Genomic DNA, 12,461 nt, shown 5'->3' with positions numbered 1-12,461 from the left:
AGTGCAGTCCTACCACATTCCAGGAAGAAAGCTAGAAATAGTGATTGCTCCTATTACAATGCAGATCTTAAGTTTTTTATAGTGAGGTCCTGCTATGCTCAGTGATGTAATTGGCTGCGGTTTCTGAGTTTTGTAGCCACTGCCTTCTCTCTTGGCTTTCTCCTGTACTTTGGGGAACAAAAGGAATAAGCAGAACATTTATTGGGCCCCTGCAGTGAGCCTCGGACTATTCAGAGTGTCCTAAGTGTGTGTGTTTCCACTGCGAAGGCAACAAGTGGAGTGCAGTTGTTATGAGTGTGGAGTTTGATGCTCTGGGTTCATGTAACAGTCATGTCTGCTGCATGACTTTGACAGACATGAAAGTGGTGATATAATTCATGTGGCTGGCACACATTAAGTGCAGTAAATGCTAGCTATTGTTAGATGTCTGGAAAGTATTATTATTCCTGTTGTATAAGTGAAAAAAATGGAAGTTTGCAGAGGTAACTGACTTAACCAAAATCCACAGTTGGATCAAACAACTCATGAGTGCTCATTTCCAAAGAAGGTGGGTGGCAGAGATGGACTGAGACTTCTGACCAGCTCCATTTCCCCTTTTTTTGAAATACAACTAATGAAGTGTCCATTCTAGAAATCTAAGTGCTCAACACTTGTTGGATTTTGGCTTGAAAGCTTCTGTATTTCACTCTCCAGAGGATACTCTTTTAGGAAAATACCGTATTAAAAAAAAAATATGTCAGTTAACAATGTTGTTAGTTTCAGGTATACAGCAAAGTGATTCAGTTATACATACATCTATTCTTTTTCAAATTCTTTTCCCATTTAGGTTGTTACATAATATTGAGCAGAGTTGCCTGTGTTAAATAGTAGGTCCTGCTTGGTTATCCATCTTAAATATAGCAGTATGTCCATGTCATTCCCTAACTATCCCTGCTCCTTACTTCCTCACTGGTAACTATAAGTTCATTTTCTATATATCAACTATACTCCAATATAAAATCAAAAGTTAAAAAGATATGTGTCAAATCCATTACATAACATCCTCTCACTAGCCTGTTTAGTTCCTTAGCTTCCTTACCTGGGAAGAGACAGACATGCCTACCTCTCACTGTTACCTGGAGACCAGATGAGGTTGCTTAACTGAGCAGCTCTGTGATAAAGCCTAAAACCTAATGCGAATAGTGGTAAATACTATTCAGAGGTGCCTTATGTGGGCTTGTGCAACAGCGAATGTCCAAAGGAATGATAATCCTGCCTTAGGTTAACCCTGTAATACCAAGGAATAGTCTGTTTGCCTATATGAAGACATGTTTTATTATTTTTTAAAACTTTTTGCACAAAATTCACATACCGGTGATAAGACTGGGAGAGAGATCTGTATTACATATCGGATTCTTGGTACGGATTGTATTGTTAATGTGAAGGGGAATTGTAAAGTGCTGGTCTCTTGTTTTCTTTATCGTGAAGAGTCCCCAGTCAAAGTCGTGGCCCTGTGCGCTGGTTCTGGGAGCAGCGTCCTGCAGGGGACAGATGCCGACCTTTATCTCACAGGTAGGACAGCCTTTGGACCTTTCTTGTACCCTTTTCCTGACACCCTTTTCTTGTGTATCCCTTCCCTACCTTGGTTTGTTTTTTACAAGGTAAAAATTAGCAGATTTTAGGACAGCATCTAACATGCAGGTGGATCTAATAAATGTTTTTTGAACCTGAACTTAATAAGAACTATGTCAGAATTGGGGACATACCACATACTTTGTGGAAGGGAAAAAAAAAATCATCTAATAATTAGATTATCTAAAAAGTGATGTCCAGCATTTATTTAACCTATTTTGTTCCTAAACATGATTTCTGTCAGATTTCACGTAAGTTATTGGGACACTTTTAACCTGCTGCCTTAGGTAGAAAATTGTTCCTCTTACTCGGCCCTGAAGGCAATGATAACTTTCACTCAGTTCTAGCTCCAAAATCTTTCTATTTTTCCTCTTATCTCCGTCCAGGCATCCCCTACCTAAAGTACTTCATTAAGCCTCTAATGTTAATCTTCCACGCATTCCCCCAGAACTAACTTTCGGAAGTACAAATGTGATGGTGTATAATATTATCGTGGCTGAAAACCCTTCAGCGATTTCCTCCACGTGCCCTGGTGAAGCCTGAACATCCCACCCTCTTTCATGCAGTCTTGGCTCGTGCTGTTTTCCCTGGCTGGGATGTCTTTTCTTTGCTTCTTTCTTATACTTGTAGTGATAAGCTCGAAGATACCTCCCCTGAGAAGCATTTTCTTGACAATGTCCGGCTCCTGCCCCTGATGATCATACCTTCCTCTCCCAGTTCCTATCACTTTGTTCTTAATCTACAATATGCATTTCTTTTGGACAGAAATTGTTCGACTCCCAGGCTCTATACTCTGTCCTTGTGGGTAATACCTAATTGGTAACATGGCCCATGGTTCCTCCAAGGGAGTTGGAGGCACTTTGAACACTGCTGTTACCAGCTGCATTTCTACTTCTGGGCCTCTTGAGGGTTAGGAGACAGGGGCTTAAGATTACTTTCAGTTCAGTTCAGTTCTACCCACTTCTAAAACTAGACTCAAGGGTCTTAAGCCCCTGGCCATTCCTTTGGCTACCTCTGGGACTTGCCATTACTAGACCTCTCCTGCCACCATACACCCGTGCCTAGTTATCTAGCATACTCCCTTACAAAGGCTGCTGCACTTGAAATAATGTCATATCTTTGAGAATAGGTGCAGCATCTTAGTAAGCCGGATGTATTGCTTTGAACCAATTAAAAGTGTATATGACTATTGTCTGTTTTCTTTTCTTTCCTTCTAAAGAAGCAAGAGTTTTATTTGGGGGGGTATTTATTTATTTAATTTTTATTGGAGTATAGTTGCTTTATAATGTTGTATTAGTTTCTGATGTACAGCAACATGAATCAGTTATATGTATATTCACTCTTTTTTAGATTTCCTCCCTGTCTAGGTCACCTAAAATGTAAGATTTTTATAAGCCCTCAAATTTATACCAGATTGAAATAAACTTTCAGTGTATAGACAATTTAACATGTTTTAACATGATGTTTCTATTCTAAAATTTAACATTTTACTTTGAAGAAATTTTAGACCTATAGAAGAGTTGCAGTGAGAATAGTGTAATCAGTCTTATATACCCTCAGCTAGATTACTAATGGCTATTTTTTGCCACATTTGTACATTCTGTCTTTCTGTAACATCATATATTTGTGTATGTGAAAGTATTAGGTTGGTGCAAAAGTAATTGTGGTTGACTTTTACACCAACCTCAATTATTTTTGCACCAACAACAGTTACTTTTGAATCTCAATTACTTTTGTACCAACCACAATTACTTTTGCACCAACCTAATATGTATTTATGTTTTCTCCCAAACCATTTATAAATAAATTACAGATATGATGACCTTTTACCCTCAAATACTTCAGCATTATATCTCCTAGGAGCGAGGACATTCCCTTATATGACCATGTTATAATGACCAAATTCAGGAATTTAATGTTGTTAATCGATCAAAATTTATAGTATTTCTTTTTCAGATTGATGCTTAATTCTTGATCACACACTGCATCTGTTCTAGTTCTCAACTTTGTCTTTAGGGCATTGGCATTTTTGAAGAGCATAGGCCATTTGATTTTTTGTATATCTCTCAGTTTGGAATGTCTGATTGTTTTCTCATAAATAATGACTTTTTAAAATTAGTTTTCTCGGTGTGTATGCCCAGAAAACTAATTTTAAAAAGTCATTATTTATGAGAAAACAATCAGACATTCCAAACTGAGAGATATACAAAAAATCAAATGGTCTATGCTCTTCAAAAATGCCAATGGCCTAAAGACAAAGTTGAGAACTAGAACACTGAGGAAACCAGAATTGAAAGAGACACATGTACTCCAATGTTCATTGCAGCACTGTTTATAATAGCCAGGACATGGAAGCAACCTAGATGTCCATCTGCAGATGAATGGATAAGAAAGCTTTGGTACATATACACAATGGAGTATTTTTCAGCCATCAAAAAGAATGCATTTGAATCAGTTTTAATGAGGTGGATGAAATTGGAGCCAATTATACAGAGTGAAGTAAGCCAGAAAGAAAAACATCATTGCAGTATACTAACGCATATATGCAGAAAGTGAAGAGGAACTCAAAAGCTTCTTGATGAAAGTGAAAGAGGAGAGTGAAAAGGTTGGCTTGAAGCTCAACATTCAGAAAACAAAGATCATGGCATCTGGTCCCATCACTTCATGGGAAATAGATGGAAAAACAGCGGAAACAGTGTCAGACTTTATTTTTTTGGGCTCCAAAATCACTGCAGATGCTGATTGCAGCCATGAAATTAAAAGACGCTTGCTCCTTGGAAGGAAAGTTATGACCAACCTTGATAGTATATTAAAAAGCAGAGACATTACTTTGCCAACCAAGGTCCGTCTAGTCAAGGCAGTGGTTTTTCCCGTGGTCATATATAGATGTGAGAGTTGGACTGTGAAGAAAGCTGATCGCCAAAGAATCGATGCTTTTGAACTGTGGTGTTGGAGAAGACTCTTGAGAGTCCCTTATACTGCAAGGAGATCCAACCAGTCCATTCTAAAGGAGATCAACCCTGGATGTTCATTGGAGGGACTGATGCTAAAGCTGAAACTGCAATACTTTGGCCACCTCATGCGACGAGTTGACTCACTGGAAAAGACTCTGATGCTGGGAAAGGTTGGGGGCGGGAGGACAAAGGGACGACGGAGAATGAGATGGCTGGATGGCATCACCGACTCTGTGGACATGAGTTTGAGTGTACTCCGGGAGTTGGTGATGGACAGGGAGGCCTGGCGTGCTGTGATTCATGGGGTCGTGGAGAGTCGGACACGACTGAGCGACTGAACTGAACTGAACTGAACTGAATGCATATATATGGAATTTAGAAAGATGGTAACTTGAACCCTGTATACGAGACTGCAAAAGAGACATAGGCATATAGAACAGTCTTTGGGACTCTGTGGGAGAGGGTGAAGGTGGGATGATTGGGGAGAACGGCATTGTAGCATGTATATTATCATAAGTGACCAGTCCAGGTTCGACGCATGATACAGGATGCTTGGGGCTGGTGCACGGGGATGACATGGAGGGAGGATATGGGGAAGAGGGAGGGGAGAGGGGGGTTCAAGAAAGAGAACACATGTACACCCGGGGCGGATTCATGTCAATGTATGGCAAAACCAACCAATATATTAATGTAAGGTAATTTGCCTCCAATAAAATAAAACAAAAAACAAACAAAAAAAATTAGTTTTCGTATCACAAAGCATGAGATAAATTCACACAGTTCCAAAATGTTAAAATGTCCTTCTTATATGGTTACTTGGGGAAACAGAAAATGTCTTATCTAGCTTACTTTAGATGTTTGTAATCTGTGAGGCATCACTTTGAATATCACTTCAGGGATGGGAAACCCCAGTCAAAAGACCGTTTCATCACCCTTCCTTTGAGCTTTACATATTAGGTCATAAAGGGTAGTATCCTAGGAAGACCAGCAGATGGCAAGCTTGCTCCTTGGAAATATAAATTGTATACTAGTCCAGACAGCCAGATTGTCTTTCCTAAAGCATGACTTCTAACTGGGCCACTTACTGTATTTTTCTCCTTTCACTTTTTCTCTGCTATTACTTAAATTAAGATATTTTAAAGGGTGCTTGAGTAGAAACTAGTCCATACAATGAGGGCTTCCCTGGTGGCTCAAATGTTAAAAGTATCTGCCTGCAATGCAGGAGACCTGGGTTCAATCCCTGAGTTGGGAACATCTCCTGGAGAAGGGAATGGCTACCCACTTCAGTGTTCTTGCCTGGACAATTCCATGGACAGAGGAGCCTAGCAAGCTACAGTCTATGGGGTCGCAAAGGGTCGGACATGACTGAGTGACTAATACTTCATAATAAAATGATGCGTATTTGGCTAGGGGAGAGTGTGGGGAATTGAAATTGAGGGCTTTTTTTTTTCTAAGAAACTTTTTTTTTAAATGCCTTTATGTCTTAAGTATATTTCAAAATTGTGCTTTTTATGAAAAAGCCAAATATTCTTGCTCTTACATCAGATTCACAAAGTGTTTTTTAAAAATTCAAAACATTTGCGTTTTCCCAAAATCTTTCCACAAAAGATGATATCCTCTTCTACCAGTAACTTCAGAATTTCTAGGCATTTTGCCTGAGTCAAAGGAAAATACCTTGTTTTTAATTTAGAAATAACCTTAAGCTCATTTCATTCTTATGAGTTAGACTGCAGTTGATGCTGAGAATTTTGGTATTCACAAAGTATAAGGGGCTTCCCTGGTGGCTCAGATGGTAAAGAATCTGCCTAGAATGTGGGAGATCTGGATTCGATTCCTGGGTCAAGAAGACCCTTCTCCCCGTGGAGAAGGAAATGACAACCCACTCCAGTATTCATGCCTGGAGAATTCCATGGACAGAGGAGCCTGGCGGGCTCGAGTCCATGGGGCTGGAGAGAGTCAGACATGACTGAGCTACTAACACTTCACTTTATTTCACAAAGTATAAAGAAGTCTTTTTGGGAGGTAAGCAGTGGTCATTTATTTTATTTTATTGTGGAAACCTTTTGATTGGGTGTTCCTACAGGTCAGTTCTAGTGGTATTAGATACTGTTGGATGTGTGAATTTAGATACTTGCCTTGCATATGCCAAGGAGAAAGAATTTGGAATTCTCAGTGGGATGATCTCTCTTTTTAAATTGGAGGACATGTAAGAAACATACATATAGCTTTCTAGATTCATGTGTAAAGTTCTGCTGTATTACATACATTTGCTTCATATAGGATGAAAACTTGGTATTTCTGCTGTTATGGTTCAGCACAGAACCATAGTCCACAGACTGTGTCTAATATTTAAATATTTACTCTCTGTTGGCAGGTGAGATGTCCCACCATGATGTTCTGGATGCTGCTTCCCAAGGAATAAGTGTCATCCTCTGTGAACACAGCAACACTGAACGAGGCTTTCTTTCTGATCTTCGAGATATGCTGGATGCTCACTTGGAGAATAAGATTAATATTATCCTGTCAGAAACAGACAGGGACCCTCTTCATGTGATATAAGGCCTGCAGGAACAGCCAGATAACACAATACAGAAAGCAGGTGGCTCCCAGTGTGAATCCATAACATGAATCAGTGGGGTTTGTATCCTTCCAAAAGAATATCTTAGAAGGTACATTAGCATTTCTGGTTTCTTAATCTGCTTCTCCAGATGTTCTGTAGCTCAGAGGGTAAAAACTATAATGTAATTACCATTGAAGAATAAATATAAAGGACAAATTAAAGAATATACTGAGTAATATGAATTCATTATAAACTCTAGGAAATATGGAGTAAACCTGTTTATTTAACATTCTTGGGAAATAGCTCAAGTAATCATCTCTTTAACTCAGTTTTAGATGGGATGTGTCATTCTAGATCTCTCTGTCCTTAGTTCCACTGGACCTCCAGGGATGTCCCTCAGGATGAGTTCTGCTTTTTGTTGTAAATCTACATGATCATTATTCATGTTCAGTTCAGTTGCTTAGTCCTGTCCGATTCTTTGTGACCCCATGGACTGCAGTACACCAGGCCTTTCTGTCCATCACCAACTCCCGGGGTTTACCCAAACTCATGTCCATTGAGTTGGTGATTCCATCCAACCATCTCATCCTCTGTCATCCCCTTTTCCTCCTACCTTCAATCTTTCCCAGCATCAGGGTCTTTTCAGATGAGTCAGTTCTTCGCATCAGGTGGCCAAAGTATTGGAATTTCAGCTTCAACATCAGTCTTTCCAATGAATATTCAGGATTATTCATGTAACTATTGCTTTTTAGGTAACTCACCATTTCATTAAAGATTTTTAACTTTAAAAATAATACTGGTGAATACCTGTACAGTGTTAGTTTTGTGCCAGACACTCTACTGTGTGTTCTATAAACATTTTCAATCCCTTATATGCAAGTATATAGGGATTGTTACTCCCATTTAAACAGATGAGGAAACTAAGACAGAGTTTATGTAGCTTGTGCAAGGCCATGTAGCTTGGAAGTGACGGAGTTAGGATATAAACTCAGACAGTCTGGCTCCAGAGCCTATGTGCTTATTAATTGCAGTGGATCTTAATCAAATACGTTGATGGCAGGACTGATATAAGAGGTATGGAAGAAATCATGGAGGGAAAAAAAAAATCCATCTTAACTGATCTTCTCTGGGTGGTATGATGAAGGCTTTTCTTTTTAATACTTTTATATTTATTTCCAATTTCTACACTGAGCGTGTTACTATGGTAATGGCAAAAGCAATCTTAAAATACTATGGTCTAAAAATGAGAAAGCATAGAATTTAATGTTTGTAGGATCCTTTTCCTACCCATCTTCTATCTCCTGGAGGATTCGGGATCCTAACTTAGAAATTATTCTTAATTTTTAAGAATATAGTAGTTCACCTGTAATACTGATTCATTACAGAAATAGCCAACAGGAGTGAGCCTTATGAAATGCCCCCATTTAAAGTTGGAGGAGCCACCAGGAAAGGTGAGAAATAGCTAAGTGTCAGAAGCCAAGAACTAGAAAGTTTCTGTGAGATGGTCAAGTTTTCACCAACTCCCAGAGTCCACCCAAACCCATATCCATTGAGTTGGTGATGCCATACAACCATCTCATGCTCTGTCATCCCCTTCTCCTGCCCTCAATCTTTCCCAGCATCAGGGTCTTTTCAAATGAGTCAGCTCTTTGCATCAGGTGGCCAAAGTTTTGGAGTTTCAGCTTCAATATCAGTCCTTCCAAAGAACACTCAGGACTGATCTCTTTTAGAATGGACTGGTTAGATCTCCTGCAGTCCAAGGGACTATCAAGAGTCTTCTGCAACACCACAGTTCAAAAGCATCAATTCTTCTGCGCTCAGCTTTCTTTATATTCCAACTCTCACATCCATACATGACTACTGGAAAAACCATAGCCTTGACTAGATGGACCTTTGTTGACAAAGTAATGTCTCTGCTTTTTAATATGCTGTCTATGTTGGTCATAACTTTCCTTCAAAGGAGTAAGCATCTTTTAATTTCATGGCTGCAATCACCATCTGCAGTGATTTTGGAGCCCAGAAAAATAAAGTCAGCCACTGTTTCCACTGTTTCCCCATCTATTTGCCATGAAGTGATGGGACTGGATGCCATGATCTTAGTTTTCTGAATGTTGAGCTTTAAGCCAACTTTTTCACTCTTCTCTTTCACTTTCATCAAGAGGGTCTTTAGTTCCTCTTCACTTTCTGCCATGAGGGTGGTATCATCTGCATATCTGAGGTTATTGATATTTCTCCCGGCAATCTTGATTCCAGCTTGTGCTTCCTCCAGCCCAGCGTTTCTCATGATGTACTCTGCATATAAGTTAAATAAGAAGGATGACAATATACAGCCTTGACGTACTCCTTTCCCTATTTGGAACCAGTCTGTTGTTCCATGTCCAGTTCTAACTGTTGCTTCCTGACCTGCATACAGGTTTCTCAAGAGGCAGGTCAGGTGGTCTGGGATTCCCATCTCTTTCAGAATTTTCCACAGTTTATTGTGATCCACACAGTCAAAGGCTTTGGCATAGTAAATAAAGCAGAAATAGATGTTTTTCTGGAATTCTCTTGCTTTTTTGATGATCCATCGGATGTTGGCAATTTGATCTCTGGCTCCTTTGCCTTTTCTAAAACCAGCTTGAACATCTGGAATTTTACAGTTCATGTATTGCTGAAGCCTGGCTTGGAGAATTTTAAGCATTACTTGACTAGCGTGTGAGATGAGTGCAATCGTGTGGTAGTTTGAGCATTCTTTGGCATTGCCTTTCTTTGGGATTAGAATGAAAACTGACCTTTTCCAGTCCTGTGGCCACTGCAGAGTTTTCCAAATTTGCTGACATATTGAGTGCAGCACTTTCACAGGACCATCTTTCACAGTTTGAAATAGCTCAACTGGAATTCCATCACCTCCACTAGCTTTGTTCGTAGTGATGCTCTCTAAGGCCCACTTAACTTCACTTTCCAGGATGTCTGGCTCTAGGTGAGTGATCACACCATTGTGATATCTGGGTTGTGAAGATCTTTTTTGTATAGTTTTATGTATTCTTGCCATCTCTTCTTAATATCTTCTGCTTCTGTTAGGTCCATACCATTTCTGTCCTTTATCGAGCCCATCTTTGCATGAAATGTTCCCTTGGTATCTCTAATTTTCTTGAAGAAATCTCTAGTTTTTCCCACTCTATTGTTTTCCTCTATTTCTTTGCATTGATTACTGAGGAAGGCTTTCTTATCTCTCCTTGCTATTCTTTGGAACTCTACATTCAAATGGGTATATCTTTCCTTTTCTCCTTTGCTTTTTGCTTCCCTTCTTTTCACAGCTATTTCTAAGGCCTCCTCAGACAGCCATTTTGCTTTTTTGCATTTTTCTTGGGGATGGTCTTGATCCCTGTCTCCTGTACAATGTCACAACCCCCATCCATAGTTCATCAGGCACTCTATGAGATCCAATCCCTTGAATCTATTTCTCACTTCCACTGTATAGTCATAAGGGATTTGATTTAGGTCATACCTGAATGGTCTAGTGGTTTTCTCCACTTTCTTCAATTTCAGTCTGGATTTGGCAATATGGAATTCATGATCTGAGCCATAGTCAGTTCCTGGTCTTGTTTTTGCTGACTGTATAGAACTTCTCCATCTTTGGCTGCAAATAATATAATCAATCTGATTTCGGTGTTGACCATCTGGTGATGTCCATGTGTAGTCTTCTCTTGTGTTGTTGGAAGTGGGTGTTTGCTATGACCAGTGTGTTCCCTTGGCAGAACTCTATTAGCCTTTGCCCTACTTCATTCTGTACTCCAAGGCCAAATCTGCCTGTTACTCCACAGCTACTCGGAGAAGGCAATGGAACTCCACTCCAGTACTCTCGCCTGGGAAATCCCATGGACGGAGGAGCCTGGTAGGCTACAGTCCATGGGGTCACTAAGAGTCAGAGACGACTGAGCGACTTCACTTTCACTTTTCACTTTCATGCACTGGAGAAGGAAATGGCAACCCACTCCAGTGTTCTTGCCTGGAGAATCCCAGGGATGGGGGAGCCTGGTAGGCTGCCTTCTATGGGGTTGCACAGAGTTGTACATGACTGAATTGACTTAGCAGCAGCAGCAGCCACAGCTACTCAGGACTAAGCGAAAAACCTGGCATGTAGAAAAATACATTCTGAACATGCTACTGGCTCCAGGTTTCAATTGACTGGAGCTTTAATACAGTTGAGCCTTGAACATAGTAGGGGTGCTGACCTTCTGCACAGTAAAAAATCCAAGTGTAACCCACAGTTGGCTCTGTGTATGCTTGGTTTCCCTTTTTACATTCGTGGGTTCAATGGACCATGGATCATATAATACTGTAGTATTTACTATTGGAAAAAATCTGCACATAAGTGGGCCTACACAATTCAAACCTGTGTTGTTCAGGGTCAACTGCAGACTTCTAAAGTTTCATTAGTAATTTTTTTAAGTTAAGCAAAATCTGTACACCATCCCTCAAATTGCCTGATCTTTTATAAGAATGAACTATTCATGTATTAAAATGACAAATATGACACTAAGAAACTTGTTTCTATTAATGGAATATCACAGGAACTCATTTAGAACTCTTTGCATAAGGAATTCAGTATTATGCCAAGTATGCATAGTGCAAATATCTGTCCTGCATCCCCTGTACCTTTTTAGCCCAGTTTTACCCATTTTATTAAGAGAAGCCAGAAGAATCTTTCAAGGTTTCAGGTCTGTTTAATATTGCCAGAAGCAAGTAACAGTAGAAGTTTGCAGCCTGAGCAGTCAAACTAATAGAGCTTAAGCTACACTGATGTTGAAACAAGTTAATAATTCTGCCAAGATCACTATCAAAGCTGTAATATCCACTCATAAAATTTTTGAAGCACTTCAAAATATTTTTAGTAAAAAAAATAGCACTTTATGGGACTTCCCTGGCAGTCCAGTGGTTGAGACTGTGCTGTTAATGTAAGGGGTGCAGGTTCTATCTCTGGTTGGGGAACTAAGATCCTACATGGTGTATTGCATTGCCAAAAGATGGGAAAAAAGAAAGGTCCCAGAGAATCTGGGAGTTGTAATTAAAAAAACAGTACTGTAAATGGAAAAAAAAAGTTCTATCCAAATTGCTTTATTAATAGTAGACTATTCACACATATTGCTTGCAAACAGTATAGACACAAAAAATATAAAAATAAACCAGTAGATAAATGTAAGGGCAAATGTAAAGTTTCACAGTAGGTCATTAAAGATTTTGTATACTTTTTTTATATTGTAAGTTATTATAAACTAAATATATTAAAGCAAAAAAAAAAAGGTGCAAACCAGCAAGTATCATATGCCACCATTTGTGTTTTTAAAAGGAGAAAT

General features: G+C 39.4%; 1 protein-coding gene across 2 annotated transcripts in view; it reads left to right on the top strand.

Moving 5' to 3' along the window:
- The window catches only part of NIF3L1 (NGG1 interacting factor 3 like 1), a 21,261-nt gene extending 8,800 nt beyond the window's left edge, over positions 1-12,461 (top strand). Inside the window, exons 6-7 of one of the 2 annotated variants that reach the window (XM_055398521.2) lie at positions 1,468-1,551; positions 6,940-12,461. In XM_055398521.2, coding sequence (XP_055254496.1) covers positions 1,468-1,551; positions 6,940-7,124 — 269 coding nt within the window. In that variant the 3' untranslated portion in view covers positions 7,125-12,461. The remainder of the gene's footprint in view (positions 1-1,467; positions 1,552-6,939) is intronic. The other variant, XM_088828414.1, reaches the window with a different exon arrangement.

This window comes from Moschus berezovskii, chromosome 2, assembly GCF_049115385.1.
Source record: "Moschus berezovskii isolate FMDL1 chromosome 2, NW_MosBer_1.0, whole genome shotgun sequence".
Taxonomy (NCBI): Eukaryota; Metazoa; Chordata; class Mammalia; order Artiodactyla; family Moschidae; genus Moschus; species Moschus berezovskii.
The sequence above is the reverse complement of the archived record's forward strand: the minus strand, read 5'-3'. Positions and strand labels throughout refer to the sequence as shown.